General features: G+C 38.8%; 1 protein-coding gene across 12 annotated transcripts in view; it reads left to right on the top strand.

Moving 5' to 3' along the window:
• The window catches only part of FAM13B (family with sequence similarity 13 member B), a 110,268-nt gene that overhangs the window by 79,887 nt on the left and 3,775 nt on the right, over positions 1-26,606 (top strand). For 5 of the 12 annotated variants that reach the window (XM_017959908.3, XM_017959907.3, XM_017959913.2 and 2 more), the window contains 13 exons: positions 5,879-5,943; positions 8,164-8,212; positions 8,618-8,765; positions 11,845-11,910; positions 13,924-14,134; positions 14,825-14,954; positions 15,582-15,663; positions 19,097-19,326; positions 21,939-22,022; positions 22,253-22,348; positions 25,088-25,171; positions 25,266-25,429; positions 26,258-26,359. In XM_017959908.3, the coding sequence (XP_017815397.1) occupies positions 5,879-5,943; positions 8,164-8,212; positions 8,618-8,765; positions 11,845-11,910; positions 13,924-14,134; positions 14,825-14,954; positions 15,582-15,663; positions 19,097-19,326; positions 21,939-22,022; positions 22,253-22,348; positions 25,088-25,171; positions 25,266-25,429; positions 26,258-26,359 (1,511 nt within the window). The remainder of the gene's footprint in view (positions 1-5,878; positions 5,944-8,163; positions 8,213-8,617; positions 8,766-11,844; positions 11,911-13,923; positions 14,135-14,824; positions 14,955-15,581; positions 15,664-19,096; positions 19,327-21,938; positions 22,023-22,252; positions 22,349-25,087; positions 25,172-25,265; positions 25,430-26,257; positions 26,360-26,606) is intronic. The other 7 variants (XM_009209165.2, XM_017959911.2, XM_009209161.3 and 4 more) reach the window with 4 other exon arrangements.

Here is a 26,606-nt window from a genome sequence, read left to right as displayed (position 1 = left end):
CCTCCCGGGTTCAAGTGATTCTCCTGCCTCAGCCTCCCGAGTAGCTGGGATTATTGGCACACGCCACCACCCCCCGCTAATTGTTGCATTTTTAGTAGAGACGGGTTTCACCATGTTGATCAGGCTGGTCTCGAGCTCCTGACTTTGTGATCCGCCCACCTCAGCCTCCCAAAGTGCTGGGATTACAGGTGTGAGCCACCACACCCAGCCTACACTGACATTTTTATAGAAATGTTAAGTCTTTTAATTCTATTTTTGAGACAGGGTCTTATTTTGGTCACCCAGGCTGCAGTGCAGTGGCATGATCACAGCTCACTGCATTCTCAGCCTCCGAGGCTCAAGCAATCCTCCCACCTCACCTTATCAAGCAGTTGTGACTACAGGTGCATGCCATCACACCCGGCTAATTTTTAATTTTTTGTAGAGAAGGAGTCTCACTTTGTTGCCTGGGCTGGTCTTGAACTCCTGGCTTCAAACATTTCTCCCACCTCAGCCTCTGAAAGTACTGGAATTACAGGTGTGAGCCACCATGATGGGTCTCATCTTTTCTGTTTCCAATTGTCCACATCCACATTTTTCTGTTGGGTTGTTGGTATTTTTCCTTTTTGGTTTGTACCTTTTTTTTTTTTTCTTTTTTTTGAGACGGAGTCTCACTTGTGGCCCAGGCTGGAGTGCAGTGGCGTGATCTTGGCCCACTGCAACCTCTGCCTCTTTGGTTCAAGCAATTCTCTGCCTCAGCCTCCCGAGTAGCTAGGATTGCAGGCACCTGCCACCACACCCAGCTAATTTTTGTATTTTTTCTAGAGACTGGGATTCACCATCTTGGCCAGGCTGGTCTTGAACTCCTGACCTTGTGATCCACCCGCCTCGGCCTCTCCAAGGGCTGGGATTACAGACATGAGCCTCCGCACCTGGCCATATTTTTTATTTATTAAGAAACTACCTCCTTTCTTATGATCAGTCACAAATATTTGTTTCCAGTTTTTTGTCTTTTGACTATTTAAAGTCATTTTTGATGGTGTTAAACTTTATCATCTTTTTTTCCTTTTGTTAGATTTTAGGTTTTAATGCTGTAGTTGGGAAGGCCTTCCCTGTTCTGTGATTATAAACTAACTTTCTTCTTCTTTAAAAAAAAAATGCTTCTATAGTTTCATTTTCTACTTTTGAATATTTGACCCATTTGGAATTTATCATGGTGTAAGATGTGAAGAGCAGATTCAGCTGCTTTTCCTACATATTTACCTAGATATCCCAACACCTTAATTTTTTGAATAATCTATCTTTTTCCCACCAATGTGAAATGCCGCCTTTATTATAAACTAAATGCCTGGACACATTTGTAATAAAAGTGCTGTTTCAAATCAGTTCAGTGTGTTTCTCATTCATTCACCAGTAATGAGTGACAGTGCCGCATTCTTGCCAGTATTTGGTAGTGTTAGTGTTTTGGATTTTGGCCATTCTGATAGATGTGTAATGGTATCTTGTTTGAATTTTGAGTTTCCTAATGACATACGATGATGAGTTTTTCATATGCTATGTGTGTATCTTCTTTAGTGAGGTGTTTATTCAGGTCTTTTGCCCGTTTTTTAATTGGATTGTTTTCTTATTGTTGAGTTTTAAGAGTTTCTCTCTATATATCTTTATATATATATGTGTGTGTGTGTGTGTGTGTGTATTTTTTTTTTTTTTTTTTTTTTTGGGGACAGCGTCTCAAAAGGTTGAAGGGCAGTGGTGCAGTCTCGGCTCACCGCAATCTCCGCCTCCTGGGTTCAAGCGATTCTCCTGCCTCAGCCTCCCACATAGCTGGGATTACAGGCACGCGCCACCACACCCAGCTAATTTTTATATTTTTAGTAGAGACGAGGTTTTGCAATGTTGGCCAGGCTGGTCTTGAATGCCTGACCTCAGGTGATCTGCCCACCTCGGCCTCCCAAAGTGCTGGGATTACAGGCATGAGTCACCATGCTTGGCCTATATTTTGGATAGGTTTATCGAATAGGTTTTTGCAAAATAGAATTTTTTTTTTTTTTTTTTTTTTTGAGACGGAGTCTCGCTCTGTCGCCCAGGCTGGAGTGCAGTGGCCGGATCTCAGCTCACTGCAAGCTCCGCCTCCCGGGTTTACGCCATTCTTCTGCCTCAGCCTCCCAAGTAGCTGGGACTACAGGTGCCCACCACCTCGCCCGGCTAGTTTTTTGTATTTTTTAGTAGAGACGGGGTTTCACTGTGTTAGCCAGGATGGTCTCGATCTCCTGACCTCGTGATCCGCCCGTCTCGGCCTCCCAAAGTGCTGGGATTACAGGTTTGAGCCACCGCGCCTGGCTGGAATTTTTTTTTTAATGTGGTACTAGATTCTGTAGTAAATATTTAGGAGTTTTATCTGATACAAAGAGATTATTCACTGTAGATTTTGAATAGGTATAAGTTGTACAATAATCAATATTTTGGGAGTTGAAAGTGTATGAAGGTGAAAAAAAAAAAAGTGTATGAAGTTGAATAGCCTGATTAGAACTCACATCAAAATACCTGGATTTATCACCAGTAAAATCCATTCATTTCAGGGTACCTTCATTGATGGTGCCCCGTCAAAACTTAGAATTATTCATACCTTGCAAACACTGAGAAACTGCTTTTATCTCCTTTCAGAAGTGGAGACCAGAAGTATTTATAAACTCTAACAGATAGTCAAGAGGAAGAGAAGGCTATAAATTTGACCTGTACTGGTCTAAGACCTCATCAGTATTGATTGTGTTAATTCAGCAGAAGAGAGAGAATAGGCTAGACAGAAGTATATCAATATGCAATTTATTGAGTGTTTGTTCAGCAAATAAAAGGTACAGAATGGAGTGGAAATATGTAGCCTATTTAATAGAAGTAACTAGCATGCTTGAGCCAAAGGTAAGTGAGTGGAAATGGGAAGATGCAGAACTAAGCAATGTGTGTGCATCAATTATGGACCCCTAAGGAAGGGATGGAGACCAGAGGAATTACTGGAAATGCCTGTCAGGTTTTAATTAACTCTTGGCAGTAATCCCCTATAGCTCCTAAGATATTGCTAATATAACTGTGCTGTGTCTGCTATACCTACTGCTGCTGCCACAACCACCGCCACCGCCAAAGCTCTCTAACTTACCTGAATTGAGACCAGAGCACCTTAGCCTTCCTTTGCAGACCTTAATGTTTGTGGAAGGTTACATGGGAGGAGGTGGGGAGAAGATACGGGTTATTTTGCCCGCTAATATTTTATTTTATTTATATATCTTATTTTTTTTTGAAACAGAGTCTCGCTCTGTTGCCCAGGCTGCTGGAGTGCAGTAGCACAGTCTCCACTCACTGCAATCTCCTTCTCCCTACTGGGTTCAAGGGATTCTCGTGCCTCAGCCTCCCGAGTAGCTGGGATTACAGGCACACACTACCGCACCTGGCTAATTTTTGTGTTTTAGTAGACGGGATTTCACCATGTTGGCTAGGCTGGTCTTGAACTCCTGACCTCAAGTGATCCACCTGCCTTGGCCTCCCAAAGTGTTGGGATTACAAGTGTGAGCCTCTGTGCCTGGCCTATATAGATGGTTTTCCTTATAAGCTGTTTCTTTTGATTCTCTATGGTAACTCTAAGGTAGTCAAGTAAATTATTGTTATTCTCATATTTGTGACGAGAAAGGCAGAGCTAGGGCTTGAATTTGGTTCTTTTGAGTGAGATACCAACGTTCTGTTTGTTTGTTTGTGACAGAGTCTTATACTGTCTCCCAGACTGGAGTGCAGTGGTGCAATCTTGACTCACTGCAGCCTCTGCTTCCTGAGTTCAGGCAATTCTCCTCTCTCAGTCTCCCGAGTAGCTGAGACTACAGGTGTGTGCTACCATGCCCAGCTAATTTTTGTATTTTTAGTAGAGATGGGGTTTCGCCATGTTGGCCAGGCTGATCTCAAGTGGTTTGCTTGCCACAGCCTCCCAAAGTGCTGGGATTACAGGTGTGAGCCACTGTGCCTGGCCCCAAGGTTCATTTTAAATATTGGGTCTGACTGTGTGCAGTGGCTCATACCTGTAATCCCAGGACTTTGGGAGGCTGAAGACAGGTGGATCACTTGAGGTCAGGAGTTCGAGACCAGCCTGGCCAACATGCTGAAACTCACTTCTACTAAAATTACAAAAAAATTACCCTATTCAACATGCTGAAATCCCATCTCTACTAAAAATACAAAACAATTTTTGTATTTTTGTATTCGGCTCAAAAATGAGCCGAAATTGCACCACTGCACTCTGACCTGGATGACAGAGTGAGACTGTCTCAAAAAAAATTTTTTTTCAAGTAAATAAAAATTAAATATTTGGTCTGGGTAATGGTTATTTCATGTGCCCAGAAACCTTCAGAATGTAAAGCTATCTTCTAGAGCAGTGGTCCCCAACCTTTTTGGAACCAGGGACTGGTTTTGTGGACGATACTTTTTCCACGGACAGTGGATAGGGGGTTGGGGTTTCGTAATGAAACTGTTCTGCCTCACATCATCAAAGCATTAGTTAGATTCTCATAAGGAACACACAACCTAGATCCCTCGCATGCACAGCTCACAACAGGGTTCGCACCTCTCTGAGAATCCGGTCTGAGAATCTCTGACCGGAGGCGGAGCTCATGCTTTAATGCTCACTCCCCACTCCCCTGGCTGCTCACCTCCTGCTGTGTGGCCTGATTCCTAACAGTGCGGTCCGGGGGTTGGGAACACCTGTTATTGATCATAAAGATTACCGAAGTCTGATTTGTGTATCAGTGGTTCTCACACTTTGGGTCTCGGGGACTTATTTATACTCTTAAAGATGTTGAAGATCCCAAAGAGCTTTTGTTTACATAGGTATGTCTATCAGGATTTGCCATATTAGGAATTAAAACTGAGAAATTTAAAAAACATTAATTTACTTTAACATAAACTCATTTATGGTAACATAAGTAAGGTTGCTCTTTTCCATAATAGACAGCTGTTTTCATAAATTTTTTTAAGTTTGAGGAGTGGCATTGTTTTACATAGCTAGAAATATTGTTGATACCTGTTTGACTTACAGAAGACAGCTGGATTCTCGTATATGCTTCTGCATTTAGTCTGTTGCTTTTACATTGTTTTGTTGAAGTGTATGAGACAGCCTCATAGATGTGTAGTTTGAAAAGGGACTAGTATTTTAACAGCTTTTTTGCAGATTCTTATGGACCTTCTTTCATGCTAAACAAAACTGAACAAGTGGTACTTTCTAAAGAAGAATCAGAGAGTCTAGGAAGTATCGAACCTTTTGTTGAATTGAAAGGTGATCGTCAAAAACACCAAAACGTTCATGTATTTTGTAGTAATTCTCTGGGTATTTGTATTAGACTTGGTAGGTTTTTAGTTTGAGAGGAATAGGGGTGAGATGATGTCACTAAGCTTGTTGGAAAATGGGAGTGTTTTCTCATGTGGGGACATTTTTGTGGAAAATAGTTATTACTTCAAATATACAAAGGAACCTGGTGAACTCCTCTATGACACCTATCTACAAGAAGTCACCAGACTTGTATCTTTGTGGCCGGGGAGAAATAAAGCAAGCAGCAGGTGACAAGCACGATCAGACCATCATTTTGGAGGAGAGAATTCTAAGGAAGAAGGATGGTAGTGGTGATACATATTACGTAACAGAGAGAAATGCAGAGTACCTGCTGTACTTCATATGACCCAGGTTTTGAGGGAAGATAAATTACTCCCTGTAAAAAGAGATGCTAAGTACTACAGACTATTATAAATGATAGCTAATTAGGGGTGTTTGACTAATCTGTATTCTAATATCCTAATTTAGATTGGCAACTTCTTCTTATATCTGAGTATTGGGAGCTCCATTAATACATGGTGGTGTTCTTTTTGTCAGTCTGTAGGTATATTGTTAGAGCCATGCAGTGACCATGGTGATAGCGAAGATGGCTGTCTTGAGAGGTAAGCATTTATTCTTGTTTCTAATTAATCATTTTGAGAATTGGAGCTCTTCACAGATTTTTGAGGTGAATTTTTTAGATGAATATCCATTATAAACATATAGTTTAGATAATCTTAAACAGCCTTCTTGTTATAATGGTAGACATAAAGGATATTAAATACCCATAAATATTTGGATTTGTGCAGGTTCAGACAGACAGTAGTTGTAACTTGGAAAACATTCAGAGGGAAAATCAGCCTTTTTGGAGACATTTAAATCTTTCAGTTGATTGTGGAACAATTGGGAATTTACTGATATTCTGAGTATACCTGTCAGTGAGTTAATTCATGGTCTTGTAACTGTGTATAACTAACTGAGAGATACTGTATTTGATTCAACAAATATGTGTAGGATGTTTTTCTTCCTCTTTGAATTTATCCTTGGTGTGTCTCAATATGTCTCAATACACTATTAGGCGGCTGGTGCTTTTTTAACCTCTTTGGCTGGCTATAATGGTAGAGAAATACTGGAGGCAACGAGTATTTCAGCTAAATGTGGAGTCTCAATAGATAGCCTCTTTGGGTAGAAGCTTTCTGGAATGTTTTAAGTCACAGAATCAGATTTGGGTTCTTGTTACCCTTTGCATCAGTCTTCAAGATGCTGCCAGAAAGTATAACTGTCTTAGGACGGTGACTTGAGATTCTGAAAATACTTCAGTAATGAAGTTGCAGACTAGATTGTAAATATTGAGAGATCCCAGATAGCATACTAATTTGCTGACAGCCTGTTGGCCAGGACATATTTGTATTCCATTGTTTCTTTTAATTATAAATAGGAAGCCTATTCTTTAAGGGTAAGTAAATTCTTTGGAGCCATGTCTCTGGAGCCTCCCCATACTCTGAAGGTCCACAGATTTCCTGCTTATAGCAGTTCCTTGTGCTTCCTTTCAGGAGGCAGGAATCATCCTCTTCCAGCCCAGGGAGTATTGGAGCTATGGGCTGAAGATATAAGATTAACAGCATTAACAGGCACCCCCAGAATGATGACATCTGGATTTGGTAGAACAATAAGGAGCCATTTAGTGAGGATTCTTCTGTTGTTGTTGTTTTGTTTTTGTTTTTGTTTTTGTTTTTGTTTTTTTAAAAGCTCTTTCCTCTTCAACTTCAACTGTGTATAAGTTAGCAAACTGGTTTTTAGATCCAAAGAGTACCTTGGTTAGGTGGATTACATTTTGTTTGTTTAACATTCATGTTTCTCAAATGTAGGTGATTAGGTCTTTTAGGTTGCTAAGGTAGTATTTACTCATCCTACCATTTGCTCCTACACTAAGCAAAGGAATGCCTTTAAGCTTATCAGAGCATTTAGTTCATTTCTTATGCTCAGCAAGAATAAGGTAATTATCTGTATGAGAAAATGACTTGCCATATTTAGATCAAGGCATGTCTCCTGAGTGCATACTCTGTTATGGCCAGTTAGAAGTGACATCTTGATGTGTCATTGTAAATTGCCACAGTGCCTTTGGGGAAAAGAACTTTTCCCCAGTAGGCATATTGATAATCTACTGTATATTAGCAGGTGCTCTCTTGACTGGTAAAATAAGTACAGATCACTTATGACAGCTTGCTATAACACTTGTTCTGAATAAGGGTTAGTTTTTCTGGGGAAATTAAAGGTGGACTGAAATTTTTTAAATTTCCTTTTAGTATGTTACTGTTATGTTTTGAGGAGGGAAAGGTTTAGAAGTAGTAACCTTCTTTGATTGGAAGTAGTAACCTTGTGATAGAATACAGTTAGGTTTAAAGTAAAAGACATAGTGTCTTTTTTTTTTTTTTAAATAAAGTCTCCTTTGAAAGTCTCAGGAATGGAGAGAATAGAGCTGTTTATTTGGTTAAAACATTTATTTTATAAAATCTTTATTATACATTCTTTTGGGTTTCTACTTACTGTGGATTTTAGTTTTCATTTTATAAAGGTTTTTCTTTTGTGCTGTGGTTTGTGGGGTGGAGTAGGGATTGTTACTTGATTTTTCTAAACCTGAAGTGATTCTGTGGATCTTTTCAGTATTGTGTGATTTTTCAGATATAGGGCTCCAAAGAATGGGCATATGTCCAGTTGGCATTTTCTCCTCGTACATTGTAAATGCTAACTGTGTGGTGGAGTAGAGGAATCTAGGTAAGAAATACATAATGATAGTAGGCTTTTTATTCTTAATATACTAACAACTTTACTTGTATTTTTAGGGAGGAATGTTTGTTATTTGACAGTGATAAATTGTCACACTTGATTCTGGTAAGAACTATTTTTTATCTTAGTCTTTAAAAACTTGCCTAGGTTTAAACTGTCTGTTATGTCTGGTCTTTCACGTGGGTTAGCTAGGTTTAAAGATTTAAATATAAATACTCCTATCAAATATTTTACAGTTAAACAGCAACTTAATTTGCCACTTTTGGCTACAAGAGACTTGGTTATGAAAACACTTTCCTGAATTTGGAATCCAAACTTGTCTTCCAATAAGACATATTCTAAAACCGCGTGTTTATCTTTGAAAATAGTTTGCACAGTGGGAGTGGGATAGTCGGCTGTGTAGGCACAATGAACTAATGAAGACTACACATGGATATGTGCTGGATGTGTTTAAGCTGGGTGTGAAAAGCTTCCGTCATTGTGAAATGTATTCTTTATTTTAAAATACAGGATTCTAGTAGCAAGATATGTGATTTGAATGCCAACACTGAATCAGAAGTGCCAGGAGGTCAAAGTGTTGGTGTTCAAGGTGAAGCAGCATGTGTTAATATTCCACATTTAGATCTGAAGAATGTTTCTGATGGTGATAAATGGGAAGGTAATTTTACCCACACACATTATTTTCCTGATAATGTTGTTTGTAACTGAAATTACCCTAAGCGATGATAAGACTACAGCCCTTTTCTGGATAACCTTATTCATCTTGATCTTGTTCTCCCTTTCATATAAGATAAATAAGTGGGTGTTTTTAGTGAAACACACTGAGATTTTGGGGCAGCATCTCATGAACTAGAAGTTCTTATCTGATCAATCAACAGCTTTGAAAATGGATGTTACAGCTGATTTTTTAAAAAGGTCACCCAGCATACATTTTTGTTAATAGTTAAGGGCTATCTCCCAGTCTTTGAAAGCCTAGTATGTTACGGCTTAGGGATCTCACCAGTTTAAACAGAGGGTGTATAATTACCTTTTCCTTAGAATCATCAGCAGTACATTTTTGAAAATGACCTTCAAGGGTACTTCTAAACAAATATTGTACCATATTCCTGTTATCTCTGTCTTCAGTTATGAAGGTATGGTGCAGGGAACTCTAAAAATTTGCACAAAGGAGAGAAGTTAAAATTTAACAAGCAAACAACATGGGTATATGTATGTCTCAAAACTCAGCAAATACATAGATTTTTGTGTTTCTTTGTATATAAAGTTCTCTTTTTGCTTCAAGAGAATAAAAAACTGTAAAAAAATGCTGAACTTCAGTGGATGATTTGCATGCTGGAGTATTTGTGGGGAAATTTACTGATACCCGCAGTTTACTCTGAAATCCGTGAAAAAAATAAGATGGTTAATGGGATGGATAAATGTTAAAAAGCAAGTATAGTAGAATGTTAATGATAGACTGTGATTGATATATGGATATTCAGTGTAAAGTTCTTTCAATTTTCTATGTATTTGTAAACTTTCAAATAAAATGTTGAGTGGGGGTGGGAAACAAGCAATAAATTTGGATCTAGGAGTTTTTCTGGATCATACACCTTGGTAAAGAGACAATGAGATAACTCAAGAATCTTAAGCAGAGTTACATATTCATTCACTTGGATGAAGATCCCTGGGTTGTGTCACCTTTGGCAAGTTATCTGTTGACATACACTGGCAATAACAGGAATTGTAATGCCAGTGCCATGGACTCCTTTTGGCCCTGTAAGTGTACTCACCTGATCGCAGATCGCAAATGGAGTGTGTGTGGATCTTTTTTTTTTTTTTTTTTTTTTTTTTTTAAGGTCTAGGCATTTTTTTTTAAGAGCCCCAACCAAGTCATTGTCTGTGCCAATTTTTATTGCTGTCTCCTCCCCACCCTCCTTTTTATATAGGCCTAGATGTTTGGCATGCCCAGTGGCATATTATCTGTTTTAACTTAGACTAAATTAGGAAGTTGTCTTTCATTTGCTTTGTTCTGGGTTATTCAGGACATCTGGAATTTATGAAGATGCTTCCCAGTGTTAGGGGATATGTTAGCATACTGGTGGCAGTTGAAGATTATATGTTCTTTTTTGTTATTTATTGTGGCTGAAATAAAAGGAATGGTGGTCGACAGAGCATCCCTTGGAGCATTGCTAGGAAATGAGTCTTCAAAGGAAGCAGCTGGGATTCTGATAAAGCACTTTTGTTTCTTCCTATTAGAAGATGCAGATAAATAGTTCTGTATGATCTTTGGCCTGGGAGTCCTGATTAAATTTTAAACATAGAAGAACAATTGTTTTTCATTGTCTGAAGAGAATGGACCTTCTCTGTCTTAACTTCAGTGTTCTTGAGTCTCCCTGAAAGAGAACCTGATACTGGACTTTTTTTTCCATGTCAGAATTCAGCACCTATACCTTGGTATAGATAAAGGAGGTAACCTGTAGGCTGCTGATGCCTGATTTTCAGTGCCTGAGCTGCCCTGGTTCAACAGCCTAAACAAGTCTATGTAGGTCTCCTACTTGCTCTTCCAGAAGTAGGGGTCTGCGACTTTCAGAAAGCCAATGGTTACAGACACCAGAGTGAACTTCCCAGCCATAAACTGTGCATGTGCTTTGTAGAGTGGCTGTTTGTAGACCATGTTATTTCTTCTAACTTTGTCACTAATGCGAACATTTATTGATTTTCCACAATTAGGAGTTAGGATTTTTTTTTTTTTTTTGAGACAGAGTTTTGTTCTTGTTGCCCAGGCTGCAGTGCAATGGCATGATCTCACCTCACCGCAACCTCCGCCTCCCAGGTTCAAGCAATTCTCCTGCCTCAGCCTCCCGAGTAGCTGGGATTACAGACATGTACCACCATGCCTGGCTAATTTTGTATTTTAGTAGAGATGGAGTTTCTCCATGTTGGTCAGGCTGGTCCCAAACTCCCGACCTCAGGTGATCTGCCCGCCTTGGCCTCCCAAAGTGCTGGGATTACAGGCATGAGCCACCATGCCTGGCCAGGAGTTAGGATATTCTCAATGAGAAAGTCTTACTTATTTAAGAGACCAACTTACTTTAGACCCTGGATACCTTGGAATCAGACATGCTTTGTTTGATGTGACTCTTTGTAGAGAAGTGGGATGACTCCAAATAGAGCCCTATGTCACTATTCCTAAGTATATGGTTTTTGTTTTGTTTTTTCCTCAAAGGGTAAGAAAAATAGTCAGCAGAATGCAGTAGTTAGCAAGCAGGTAGCACATATGACTGTCACCAGTATGAATTTGTAGCAGCTGTTCACAAAGTTTTGACTTTTATTGGAAGTGGATACCATCTTCAGATTCTCTCCTGCTAACTCTGGAATGAAATGCAGTAGAATTTTTTCAAAGAGCAAACTAAGGGAGATTTTTTTCTTTGAAATCATTTATACTGAAAAACTTCAAACAATGCCTGCTTAAGAATTTCCATTTCTTCAGTTTTATGTTTGAGTTTTAATAAAATAGCGCTACTTTGAGTTTTCCCCCTCTTTTTTGCATTGCTTGCTGAAATGGAAATGTTATGTTTATGTTTGTTAAAATCTAGTTAGTAGTAATTTCTTTTAATAAAGTTTTTGAACAGAATGCCTAACTGGTTTTAGGGAAATGTTTTTGGTATCTTTGGCTTTGTGTTATGTGTATGGTTTGTTCTGACTGTGCCGTGTGTTCACTTTAGTATTTTTTGCCATTTTTTCCATTTTATTAGCGTCATGCCCTATCACTTTTCCCCTCATTGATTTCAAAACAATGCATCTGCAGAGAGATGGGGAGGGTAAGTATGGTTCACCATAGTTTAGTTTTTTTGCCTTTTTATGGTTCACTTTGTTTGTCTTTTTATTAAGCCCTTCTCCTGCTGTCCCCATATCTTGGGAAAACTGTTCTGGGTTCAAAGTCAACCCAGAAAAAATTGCTGTTACTTTTGTCTTTTCTTAAAATAGGATATTTCTCATAAAACGTTCACTACCAGTTACTTATTTGCTGGGACACAGGTACAAGGGTTGCTTTGAAAATCACTTTATTGTTGGGTTTATTGTGGGATCGCACGCTTTGTACCCAATTTTTAATTCTCAGATTGATCTGGGCTTCAAAAACAAACTAAATTATGTTTTTATTATTTTGAAAGGAAAGGTAATGCTTTAAATTGCTAATGCATAAAGTTAAATTACTAAAGCAGCAATCTTAGCTACTGTGTGAGGAAAAAGAAAACATCACTCTTGAATTTTGACACTGTCAAGCCCTCTTTGCATTCATTTTCACTATTGCTAATAGCCAATAGCATCGAAATTTTTAAGTGTAGTTATTTAAAAAGCTGCCGGGCGTGGTGGCTCACGCTTGTAATCCTAGCACTTTGGGAGGCCGAGGCAGGCGGATCACTTGAGGTCAGGAGTTCATAACCAGCCTGGCCAACATGGTGAAACCCCGTCTCAACTGAAAATACAAATATTAGCCAAGCATGGTAGCCGGTGCCTGTAATACCAGCCACTCGGTAGGCTGAGGCAGGAGAATCGCTTGAACCCAGGAGGCAGAGGTTGCAGTGAGCCGAGGTCATGCCACTGCACTCCAGCCTGGGTGACAGAGCGAGACTCCATCTCAAAATAAATAAATAAAAAGATAATGTGTAGATGGCAATTTTTTCTTTCCCTCCTGTACTTAATTTCGTATTTGGGGTATATTTGTGGATTGTGTGTATGATCTGTATGTGTTCTGTATGTAATCAAACATTATATTTGCAAAGACATCGAACGTATTAACATAGCTTTCATTTGAGGGCATACAGGATAACTGCTGTAAAGTAAATGTGCTTAAGAAGGCCTAGTGCTATTAAGTTTTGTCTTAGTAACACTGATGAGTATTATTAAAATATATATTATACATAGGAATCCTGTAACAGAAGATAAGTGTCACAGTTTAATGTTAGAGGCCAGGTGCTGTCAGGTGAATCAGCTCCTCCTTTTGGGAATGTTAGAATTCTTCTAAAGTCAGAGAGCTCCATTTGGTGAGTGTTCTGTGTAACATGGGGAGCAGCTCCCACTTTTTCTTAATATAACTATTTGACAGTGAGGGACAGGTCATACACCTGGCATCATTTGGCTTTTAAGTTAAATTTCTAAGAAAGAACTTCAGTTCTTGCTGTTTCTAGTTTTTCCCTACTTGAAAAGTAACATTTGTAAGTAAAACATCTTTAGAAAAGTTCAGAATTATATTAAATGACATCTTTAGAATTAAATTGGGTTTTAAAGAGCTTGACAGTGTCCTTTCTTGCTTTGCCACTGGGTTCAGAAATTTAAATTTATATGGAAATAGAACTCTGGGTTGGGCACAGTGGCTCATGCCTGTAATCCCAGCACATTGGGAGGATCACTTGAGCCTGGGAGTTCAAGACCAGCCTGGCCAACATAGTGAGACCTCGTGTCTACCAACAACAGAAAAAGAAAATTAGTCAGGCATAGTAGCAAGCACCTGTAGTCCTAGCTGCTCGGGAGGCTGAGGTGGGAGGATTGTTTGAGCCTAGGAGGTCGAGGCTGCAGTGAGCCACCATCATGACACTGAACTCCAGCCTGGGCAGCAGAGCGAGACCTTATCTCAAAAAAAACAAAAAAAAACTCTGGGCTAAAAATTGAAGCTTGAATAATTTTAAACTATAGTAGGCTTTATGAAGACATATATGTATATATAAAACGCTACGTAATGGTATGATTTAAGGAACACATAGCTGATATTTTGTGACTTTTTTCCCATGTGGAATCAAGAGACCCATGGTACTATTCTTTGTGTTTTTTTATAGAGCCATTTCCTGCTTTTAAGTCTTGGCAGGAGGACTCTGAGTCTGGAGAAGCTCAGCTGTCCCCACAAGCTGGAAGAATGAATCATCACCCCTTGGAAGAGGACTGTCCTCCAGTATTATCACACCGCAGTTTAGATTTTGGGCAAAGCCAACGTTTCCTGCATGATCCAGAAAAGTTGGATTCCTCATCTAAAGCACTGTCTTTTACTAGGTATATGATTTTTATGTACTTACAAGAGGCAATTCCTATTATATACCCAAGTCTTTTGAGAGATTTAGTCTTCCAGCATGGGCTTCAATAGTGACACTCCATCTCAAAAAAAAAAAAAAAAAAAGATTTAGTCTTCTAGACATAGAATTCAGAGCTTTCTCCCTGATTTTATAGAGCACGTTTTTGTAACTTTTTTTTTTTTTGACCCTGCTGAGTTCATTGAGGTGTAGTGTTTGAAGTTTGTTCTCAAATAGACATTTTCTCATGGTGTATTATTCATTTATTTGTGTATTCATTGCTGAAATACAGAGCTCTGTAAAGGAAGCAGCAGGTGGTGCTGAGCAGTTCCTAATCTTTTTTTAATCAAAGCTTTAAATGGATCTGAATGTCAAAAACTTTGCTATGCAGTTTGAACAGTTACAAGAGCTCTGAGCTGCTAGGTATCCTTTTATTTTCTGCCTTTGTCCAAACCAGTTTTAAATGATTCCAAACTGTTTGCATCACCACTTGTATTAGCTAAATTTGTGATCTGTAATATTACAGTGTTTCTTTATACTACCTGTCCTTTAGTGTTAGGGACTTATTTTTACCTTTAAGATTTACTTATTGCTAATAGTGTTATGTCAGGGCATTAAGAGATACAGTGTTGGTACTTGAAAATTTAACTGTTGGCCTTTTGTTTTGATTCAGAATTCGAAGATCATCCTTTAGTTCAAAAGATGAAAAGAGAGAAGACAGAACACCTTATCAGTTGGTCAAGAAACTTCAGAAGAAAATCAGACAATTTGAGGAACAGTTTGAAAGGGAAAGAAATAGCAAGGTGGGTCTGTAGCATTCCCCAGAGTGAGCTACATCTAGTATTAGAACCGAGAGGAGTATTTTTCAAGAGCATTAGTTTAGATCTGTGTGAGAAAGGTAATAAATCTGAGATGCCCAGAGGAACAGTGATCATGTAGATCTGAGATTATATAACTCCTCAGTCTCCTGACTTCCAGGTCAGTATTCTTGCCATTTGCACCGTGGCATCTTTTTATTTCCATTGGCAAAGCAGCTTTTAGAATTTTTAAAGCAAATACTTTTACATTGACAAATCATGTTACTGCTATTTCTGCTCTTATCAAAAACCGCAAGTACCAAATGGGGAGGAGAGGGAGTTTGTGAGGGATGAAGTGGAGGAGGGAAAAAGAGTTTTAATAGTTAGGACATGTGAAGTGGAAAGAGTCCTATACTTGGGGTCAGAAGACCCATATTCAAATCTGGCTTCTGCCAGTTACTAGACCTTACCTTGGGAGAACTTGACTTAATATCCTGCCCTATCTAATTAAAATAAGATGAAATGAGAATTGAGTAGTCTTTGCTGTGGGAACTGTAAAATACTATTTGGACATAAATTAACATAACTATTGCTTATCACAAGTGTCAGTGATTCTGCTCCATAATTTTTCAGCCCTCCTACAGTGATATTGCTGCTAATCCAAAGGTATTAAAATGGATGACAGAGCTTACAAAACTGCGGAAGCAAATTAAAGGTACATTTTGTGCCATTTTGTAATATATTTGCAGTTAAAAATTTTTTTTTATATTAATGTCTGAGAATTACAACTTTTGATAATTTTAAATCTTGGGCACTGTTTGACAAAAATGAAAGTTACCTTTTTTTCTTTTATTAGGGTCAAAATTGCATACTGTAGTACTGTGTTATAGTACAGTAGTTCTGTATTATATTTTAAATGTCTTTTTTGTGTTTTTATTAGTAACGTCTTTTTGAAAGATACCTGAGATTGTATATTCATAAGTGAACTGATGTTATAAAGTTTATCTGAAATATATTTCAAATATTAAGCAGCTTTGAGTTGTGGTGGATATTTCATTAAGATTTTTTGGTAGATATTTTCATCTAAGACTAAGAAAGTCTAATCACAGTGACTTGTTTATACCACAAAGACTAAATTGTAACTCTTGAATGATAAACTAGGCATTGCATTTCTAGGTGTCAAACTAGTATAGTAGTTGTTGAAGTATATTTACTTTGTGGATGTTTAGTGAGTATGTATTTTAATAATTATTACTTTTAAAATTATGCAAAATAGGGGTTTATTATCTGGAGCATCACTTTGGTTTATTCATTTAAATTTACTCAATAAAGTTTTTATTTTTATTTTTATTTCTTATTTTTTTGAGACAGAGTCTCACTCTGTTGCCCAGGCTGGAGTTTAGTGATGCCATCTCAGCTCACTGCAACCTCTGCCTCCTGGGTTCAAGTGATTCTTGTGCCTCAGCCTCCCGAGTAGCTGGGATTACAGGTGCATGCCACCAAGCCCAGCTAATTTTTGTAATATTTAGTAGAGACAGGGTTTTGCCATATTGCCCAGGCTGGTCTCGAACTCTTGGGCTCAAGTGATCCACCTGCCTCAGCCTCCCAAAGTGCTGGGATTACAGGTGTGAGCCACTGCACCTGGCTTATAAAAATAAAAAAATACGTATTTTTTATTTTTTGAGACAGAATCTTGCTCTGTCATCAAGGCTGGAGTGTGGTGGCACGGTCGTGGCTCACTGCAGCCTTGAACTGATGGGCTCAAGTGATCCTTCCACCTCAGCCTCCAGAGTAGCTAGGACTACAGGTATGCACTGCCACACCCAAGTAATTTTTTAAAATTTTGTATAGAGTTGGGTTCTTGCTTTATTGCCTGGATTGATCTCAAACTTCTGGCCTTAAGCAATTCTCCCACCTCGGTCTTGCAAAATGTTGGGATTACAAGTGTGAGCCACATGCCCGGCCCAGTAAAGTGTTTAGTATTTCTGAAGTATTAAGTACTTTGTAGACAACTAGAGATATAGCAGTGAACAAGACAGACACAGTCCCTACTGTCATGGACTTTATATTCTTGTGGTTAAGATAAAGTCTGGCTCTCTCTCTCTCTTTTTTTTTTTTTTAAGACAGGGTTTTACTCTGTTGCTCAGGAGTGGAGTGCAGTGGCATGATCTTAGCTCATTGCAACTTCCACCTCCCGGGCTGAAGTGATCCTCCCACCTCAGCCTCCTGAGTAGCTGGGACTACAGGCACATGCCACTATGCCCAGCTAATTTTTTTGTATTCTTAGTAGGGATGGCATTGCACCATGTTGCCCAGGCTGGTCTCAAACTCCTGGGCTTAAGCGATCTGTCTGCCTTGGCCTCCCACAGTGCTGGGATTACAGGTGTGAGACACCATGGCCGGCCAAGATAATGTCTCTTAACTCCTCTTTAGAGTATCGCTTAATTTTCCCCTGTACTTCTGTTAAAGATTTTCGTGTTTAATGCCAATTTCCAGTCATCAGTGAAAATTATTACTTTGATTTTATTAGTAACTGATACCATTAAATTGTCTAGCATTGGCCTCATAATTTTCCCATTTTCTTTCACTTCTACTGCCCTGTAGTCCATTTGCTGCATGGTAGTTAGATTAATCTTTAAAAAATTCATGTTAGCCTGGGTCCCAGCTACTTTGGAGGCTGAGGCAGGAGGACCACTTAGGCCCAGGAGGTCAAGGCTGCAGTGAGCCATGTTTGTGCCACTGTACTCCAGCCAGGGTGACAGGGCAAGACCCTGTCTCAAAAAGAAAAATAAAAAGTCATATTACTCTCTTTTTCAAGCCCTTCAGTGGACTTCCACCTAGAATAAAGTCAAAACTCGTGACTGTGGCTTTCAAGGCCTTGCACACTCTGCCCTTGGCCGATTTTATCACTTTCATCTCTTTTCTGTTCCTCAAACTTGCCAAGCTTTAGGACCTTCACACTGGCTATTGCCTCACTAGGGACAGATGCCCTTCCAGTAAATCCTTTATGCTAGACGAGCTCCTTATTCCGTATTCTACCAGGATGATACTATTCAGAGAGGTCTTCTTTGTCAGTCCCATCCAATGTAGTTGTTCCTCCACAAATTATACTGCTTTTAGCACTGCAACTCCATCCTGTTTTATTTATAGATCATAGCATTCTTTAAAGTTATTTTACTAATCTGAGTATTTGGTTATTGTTTTTCCTTCCCTGAATTTATGCTCCACAAGAACAGGAACCATGTCTGTTTTGTTTTCTTCTGTATCTCCTATGCCCATCAGAGCATTTTATTCAATAGTAGGCTGTCTATGGATATAAAATTAATAGCTTGTTCTCTCTTGTTATGTTTTTGTGTTTTTTTAAGACAAGGTCTGACTCTCTTGCCCAGGCTGCATTGCAGTGGTACAGTCTCAATTTACTGTAGCGTGAGCCTCCCAGGCTCAATGTGGTCTTCCCACTCCAGCCTCCCAAGTAACTAGGACTTATAGGCATGTGCCACCGTGCTCAGCTTTTTTTTTTTTTTTTTTTTTTTGTGAGACAGGGTCTCACTCTCTCACCCAGGCTGGAGTACATTGGCGTGACATTGGCTTACTGCAACCTCCGCCTCCCGTGTTCAAGTGATTCTCCTGCCTCAGCCTCATGAGTATTTGAGATTACAGATGTGTGCTACCATGTACAGGCATGTGCTACCACACCTGGCTAACTTTTGTATTTTTGTTAGAGACGGGGTTTTGCCATGTGGACCGAGCTGGTCTCGAGCTCCTGACCTCAAGTGATCCGCCCACCTCGGCATCCCAAAGTGCTGGGATACAGGTGTGAGCCACCATGCCCGGCCTCAGCTAATTTAAAAAATTTTTTGTAGAGATGGGGTCTCACTCAGTTGTCCAGGCTAGTCTCAAACTCCTGGGCTCAAGCACTCCTTCTGCCTCAGCCTCTCAAAGTTCTGGGATTACAGGTGTGAGCCACCACGCCCAGCCTAGAATAGCTATCTTGCTGTTTTTTGCTTCTTAAATGTTTTATTTGGCTTTGAAATATCTAAGTCTGTGTGCTTTAATGTGTACTTTCTTGTTGTATATCTTACTTATTCTTTGACCTGGTCAAAGCTAAAACCAATTATTATTGATCTCTCCTTATTTCTGACATGTAGATGCAAAACACAAAAATTCTGATGGAGAATTTGTACCTCAGACACGTCCACGTAGTAACACTCTTCCAAAAAGCTTTGGTTCTTCTCTAGACCATGAAGATGAGGAGAATGAAGATGAACCGAAGGTCATTCAGAAGGAGAAGAAACCATCTAAAGAAGCAACCCTTGAACTTATTCTTAAAAGACTGAAAGAAAAACGTATTGAGAGGTGTCTTCCAGAAGATATCAAGGTAATCTTGAGCTATGATTTTTGCCCAGATTAGCCTTTAGAATTCCTGAAACAAAATAATTACTATAGCAGGATAGAGATGTCTAGGTAGTCTGATTTTCCTGAATCTGCTCCCCATCTTTGCAGATTCAGAAACATGCTTTAATCAGCATAACAGAAGTGCCAAATACTTCAGGAATTGAATCATAATAAAACTGAAAAAACTAGAATGCTGATGAGTTCATTTATGTTCGAGGCAGTTGGCAAGATGAGTGTATAAAGAGCACAAAACAGGTAGCTCATGCCTCTAATTCCAGCAATTTCGGAGGTCCAGGCAGGAGAATTGCCTGAGCCCAGGAGTTTGAGACCTGCCTCAGCAACAAAGTGAGACCCTGTCTCTGCAAATAAAATTTAAAAATTAGCTGGATGTGGTGGTATGCACCTGTAGTTCCAGTTACTTGGAAGGCTGAGGTGGGAGGATCGATGGAACCCCGGAGATCAGGACTGCAGTGAGCTGTACCTCCAGCCTGGGTGACAGAGTGAGACCCTATCTCAAAAACAAAAAAAAAAAATGAAACAGACCTACAGACCTCAACTTGAATCCTGTCCTTGTGTCTTAATAGCTATATGTATTGATCTCCTAGCTTATGCCAGACATTGGGTGGTTATATTTTATGCATTATGCCACTCAGCCCCTTCAACAATCCTATAATGTATATGGACGTGATTATGTCCATTAATACTAACTTGATATGGTTATGAGGATTAAATGAATTTTTTTTTTTTTGAAGAGCCATTATTCTTCCCTAGTAAAGCCTGTGCCTAGGGCAGTCCTGATCAAAGCACTTGGCAACCTATTCTTATATTGGATGAGATTTGCTTGGAGAATGGAGAGAGTAGATGGTCTCAGGTGAACTTTTATCTAAGTAATAGTCCTGATGCAGAACTCTTACTTTGACAACAGAGTATACCTGTCTCATGATCCAAATATTGGAGTCTCTCTTTCCCTTGAGTAGAGCTGAATTAGTCATTCTTATCTCTTCCCCTCTTAACATTTCTTTTGCTTAAAAAAAAATTTCTTTTGGCCGGGCACAGTGGCTCATGCCTGTAATCCCACCACTTTGGGAGGCTGGGGTGGGTGGATCACCTGAGGTCAGGAGTTCGAGACCAGCCTGGCCAACATGACGAAACCCCATCTCTACTAAAAGTACAAAAAAAATTAGCTGATTGTGGTGGCACATGCGTGTAATGCAGCTACTCCAGAGACTGAGGCAGAAGAATTGATTGAACCCAGGAGACGGAGGTTGCAGTGAGCCAGGATTGCACCACTGCACTCAAGCCTGGGCAACACAGCAAGACCTCGTCTCAAAAAAAATTTTTTTTTTGGGTAGAAATCGTGTCTCACTATGTTGCCCAGACTGGTCTTGAACTCATGGCCTTAATTGCTGAGATTATAGGTGTGAACCACAGCATCAAGCCCTTTTAAAATTTTATGTTAGAATAAATATTCCCCCACCCCCCCACAACTTTATGCAAGTGTGTTATCCCTGGTTTAAGACTGATTCAAGCTTGAAGTTGAAATCAGTGTTTGACAGACTACACTCAGCTATCCTCTACTGAATGTATATAATTTTAAAGTTATGTTTGTTATAGCAAGATGTTATCCAGTGAATTTTTTTATCTTCAATTTTACTCTCATGAGAGACCAGGGTAGTATTAATGAGTCCTGGGAATAAGTAGAGAGATTATTTGGTCTAGTGTTAAAGGGTATTCTGTGGAACGCACGTTCAGGTGTTAATAGTTGATCCTGTAGAACGAAGGGGACAAATTTGTTTTAATTAGTAAGAGTATGCAAGGCTTACCATATTTATTTGTCTGTGGAGCTTGTTTGTGGACAAATAAATTTGGGAAGCATTGCTTACTCTACTAATTAGACTATAAAAGCTGTGAGAAGAGTATTGCAGTGTAAAGAATGTGCTAACCCAGATGAAGGAAAACTGAGGTAATAGAGAAGTGTGAGGTCACAAATGGACATTGTTGAGCTATTTCCAGGATCTTTCCACTATACTGCTTCTAGATTTTCTTAATGGTTTAGAATAAATATTGTATTGTAAAACCTATGTGTGTATGCGCATGTGCGTGCGTGCCTGCTCACTTAATGCCAATAAAATGCCAACAACATTAAATGAAATAGCAAGCAGTTATTTATGTTTACTCTGTGCCAGGTAGGCAGTGTTGCAAATACTTTACTAGAACTCATTTATTCCTCATTAGAGCCCTTTAAGGTAGAACGAAATATTCCCATTTTACAGATGAGGATATTGAATACAAAGAGATTAGGTAATTTACCCAAGCCAGTAATCATAATCTATTCAGGTAAAATGTAAAGCCATCAAAGGGGTTGGTACCTACTTATTACAAGAGCAAATTGTACAGGAGACTGAAAAATTTGCCTGCAAATCTGCAAGCAAAGGCTTTATTAGCCTGGGCTAGACTGTTGATGGTCTGCCCTTTCTACCTAATTATTTACATTGTGGGAGCGAGGAGAATATTAATGATGCCAGTGGAGTTTTTGTTTTTGTTTTTGTTTTTGGGTTTTTTTGTATTTTGTTATTTTTTTTTGTTTAATTCCAGAAAATGACCAAAGATCATTTGGTAGAAGAGAAAGCTTCTCTTCAGAAAAGTCTTCTTTACTATGAAAGTCAACATGGAAGGCCGGTAATATCTCTCTTGCTAAAAAGATTTGATTTTATGTCTTAAAAAAGAACATGAATCACTTCTGTGGCCTGCGTTCTTCAGGGCTGTTTTTTGAGTATTATTTCCTACAATTGGGGGATTGCCTATGTATTTAATATAAAATTTGAAATTGGGAGAATAAGTCATTGTTTAATGTTTTGGACATTTTAGATTTGTGATGACTAGACAGTTTCTTTTTTTTCTTGCTTCAGGTGACCAAGGAAGAAAGGCATATTGTTAAACCTCTCTATGATAGATACAGGCTTGTAAAACAAATGCTTACAAGAGCTAGCATCACTCCTGTCCTTGTAAGTAAAATAAGCAGTAATTCTCTAGTTCATTTTATCAAGATGTACTCTTCCCCCAAAAAATTATTATTGTGGTATATTGGAGAAATACACAGTCAAGACAGAAATAATTGTCCTTGTAAGGTGAGATTACTGATTTTAAAGTAAGAAACTAATAATGTCTGCTAGTATATCCCAGACACTTTTGTAAGCATTTTTATGTATGTTTATGTCATTAAATCCTGACAAGTAAAATCACAACAGGTAGAATATGATAGCATCATTTCAGAGGTGATGAAACTGAGGCTTAGGCAGTGAGGGATGTGCCTAATCTACTTTGTAAGTGACAGAAGCAGAATGGGAAACTCATGCAGAGTTTCTAGTTTATTTCCATTTAAATTCATGTCAGAGTGTCTAGTTTATTTCCATTTAAATTCATGTCTTTGAAAATGCATCAGTTTTGTGGTGGCCATGATGATGTCCTTTTATTTGCATAATGATATAAGCTGACTTTTAAAATAAGTTAATCTTTTTAATGAGAAAAAGTCACTTAAAATAATGCTTATTGGTATTTGTGTGCATTTTTAAAGAAAAATGAAAACTGTAGTATTTAAATGCAGATTAAGCGTTGTCTTCAAATTAACCTTTAGATAGTATGACTGTAGATAGATTGGTCTTGGGTTCAAATAGAAAACAGCATGTATCCCATTCTACATGATTTCCTATGAATTAATTCACTGAACCTTCTGGTTTGCTGTGGCTTTCAGGCTATTTTTATGTAGACAGCTACTTGCATGGCGGCTTCCTTTAGGTGATGACTGCCTGGTGACCTTTTTTTTTTTTTTTTTTTTCTAACTTTTATTTTAGATTCAAGGGGTATATGTGCAGTTTTATTACCTGAGTGTATTGCTTGATGCTGAGGTTTAGGGTACAAATAATCCTGTCACCTAGGTACTGAGCATAGTGCACAACAGTTTTTCACTCCTTGCCCCCTTCCCTTCCCTCCCCACAGTAGTCCACATTGTGTGTTGTTGCCTTTTTTTATGTCCATGAGTACCTGATGTTTAGCTCCCACTTATAGATGAGCACATTCAGTATTTGGTTTGCTGTTCATTTGTTACTTCGCTTAGGATAATGGCCTCCAGCTGCATCCATGTTATCCCAAAGGACATGATTTTTTGTTTGTCTGTTTTGTTTTTGTTTTTGTTTTTGAGATAGAGTCTCGCTCTGTCACCCAGGCTGGAGTTCAGTGGTGCGATCTTGGCTCACTGCAACCTCCACCTCCCAGGTTCAAGCAGTTCTCCACCTCAGCCTCCCGAGTAGCTGGGATTACAGGCACCCGCCACCACGCCTAGCTAATTTTTTAGTAGAGACAGGATTTCACCATCTTGGCCAGGCTAGTCTTGAACTCCTGACCTTGTCATCCATCTCCCTCGGCCTCCCAAAGTACTGGGATTACAGACATGAGCCACTGTGCCCTGCCAATTTTGTTCTTTTTTATGGCTGTGTAATATTTTATGGTGTATATGTACCACATTTTCTTTATCCAATCCACTGTTGATGGGCACCTGATTTCATGACTTTGCTATTGTGAATAGTGCTATGAATAACCATGTGACTGCATGTGTTGTTTTTGGTAGAATGATTTGTTTTCTTTTGGATATATATACCTAGTGATGGGATTGCTGAGTCGAATGTCAGCAGATGAATGGGTAAATAAGATGTGGTAACCCATACACCCAAAATATTCTTCAGCCATAAAAAACAATGAAATAATGATAGATGCCACAACATGAGTGAACCTTGGAAACAAGCTGAATGAGAGAAGCCTGACACAAAGGGGCACATATTATATGATCCCATCTTTATGAAAGATTTAGAATAGGCAAGACCATAGAGACAGAATTTAGATTAGTGGTTACCAGGGGCTAGGGGGAGAAGGCAAATGAGTGACAGCTAATGGGTACAGAGTTTCTTCTGAGGTAATGAAATGTTCTGAAATTAGTGGAGATAGTTGCAAAACTTGGTAAATATACTGAAAACCACCAAATTATACATTTTAAAAGGGTGAATTTTATGATATATAATTATATCTTAATAAAGTTGTTTTTAAAAAAGTATAGAATGGTCCTCAAACCAAAAAAGTTGACACCTATTTTTAAAAAGAAAAGTGCTTCCAATTAAACTATATATGTGTTCTTATCATTTAGATTTTTTTTTTTTTTTTTTTGAGGCGGAGTCTTGCTCTGTTGCCCAGGCTGGAGTGCGGTGGCGCAATCTCTGCTCACTGCAACCTCCACTTCCTGGGGTTCAAGTGATTCTCCTGCCTCAGTCTCCTGAGTAGCTGGGACTACAGGCGCCCGCCACCACGCCTGGCTAATTTTTTTGTATTTTTAGTAGAAGCGGGCTTTTACTGTGTTAGCCAGGATGGTCTCGATCTCCTTACCTGTGATCTGCCTGCCTTGGCCTCCCAAAGTGTTGGGATTACAGGCATTAGCCACCACGCCCGGCCCATTTAGAATTTTTAAAATATCTGTTGTATGAGCTCTTTTAGACTTTTCTAGGCATAAATTATTATCTTCCTTCTGCATAAATAAAAATATAAGCAAAAATAAATTTAAGCAGTTCCTAAAAATATTTAAAGCAAATGTTTAAGATTTTGAAAATTAAACAGAAGATTCATAACATAATGAAGTGAAGCTTTACTTGACACTTTGAATACTTAAAATGTAAAACTATTTATATTATTGATTGTTATAGGGATCTCCATCCACCAAGAGAAGGGGTCAGATGTTACAGCCAATCATAGAAGGAGAAACTGCACATTTTTTTGAAGAAATCAAGGTAATCCTTTAAAGAAATAATTATCTAATCCCTTCCCTAAGGGAAAAGTTCAAAGACAAGACATGTTTAATTCTCTGTTTGGATATCTTTTTAGGAAGAAGAAGAAGATGGTGTTAATCTGTCCTCTGAGTTAAGTGATATCTTGAAAACTGCAGTACAGGTACAGTCTTCATTAGAAAACTCTGAATCTGATGTTGAAGAAAATCAAGAAAAACTGGCTCTGGATCTCCGATTGTCAAGTTCTCGAGCAGCTTCTATGTATGTATGCTGATTTGTGATTTTAGCCTATTTTTATGATAAAATGTATATGCCAAGAAATTTGATGTTAAATGAGCATTAAGGAATTAATAGGAGATAAATCAAGATTTATCAAAGGATGCATGCTTTTTAAGTGTGATTTACAAATATTTATTGTCATTCCCATTTTTAAATAAAACATCACTGTGTTTCAAAAATTAAAAAAAAAAAAATCTAGCCAGGCACAGTGGCTCATGCCTATAATCCCCGCACTTTTTGAAGCTGAGGCAGGAGGATTCCCTTGAGGCCAGGAGTAGAAGACCAGCCTGGGCAACATAGACCCAGACTCTATAAAAAATTTTTAAAAATTAGCCAGGGGTGGTGGCGTGCATGTGTAGTCCCAGCTACTTGGGAGGCTGAGGCAAGAGGATCGCTTGATTCTCTGTTTGGAGGATATTGAGGGCACTGTCGCACCACTGTGTTCGAGCCTGGGCGACAGAGTGAGACTGTCTCTAAAAAAGCAAACAAACAAAATCCTACAGTTGATTTATAACAAAGTACAGGAACTAGTTGCGAGTTGATCTTTTTGTTCAATATCCACTTCTTTACCTTTGGATGATATGGTATATGTCACTGGTTCTGAGCCCTGACTTCACTGGGAAGATTTTAAAGTACTGATGCTTGAATCCTTCAGCTGTTCTGATTTCATTGGTTTGCAGTGGAGCTTAGGTATTGGTAGAGCTAAGAGTTCCCCAGCCGCTTTTAATTTGCAGCCAGAAATAGAACCTCTCTTAAGAATATAATGAATCAAGTGTGCCCTTCAGTATTTTCTTACCATTTCAATTCTAGGCCTGAATTACTGGAACAACTTTGGAAAGCCAGAGCTGAAAAAAAGAAACTACGCAAAACGTTGCGGGAATTTGAAGAAGCATTTTATCAACAAAATGGAAGGTTTGTTGAGCATCACAAAATTGAGTCATCTTTCTCCTGTGTAACTCACAAGTTGACCATATGTTGAAATAATGGAATACGTGGGGTTAGAAATTGTGCATATAGGATGCTAGCACTGAAAAATTTTAAAACATTCTTTATACTCCGAGGCCCTGCTTTTAATGGCCAGGAATAGTCACAGCTAGTGTAAACAAATCTGATTAACTATTTTCAGATTGTCCTAGGGTGCCTTGGTTGTACTGCAGTG

Source organism: Papio anubis, chromosome 5 (genome assembly GCF_008728515.1).
Source record: "Papio anubis isolate 15944 chromosome 5, Panubis1.0, whole genome shotgun sequence".
NCBI lineage: Eukaryota > Metazoa > Chordata > Mammalia > Primates > Cercopithecidae > Papio > Papio anubis.
Note: the sequence above shows the minus strand (reverse complement) of the source record. Positions and strands in the feature narration are given on the sequence as shown.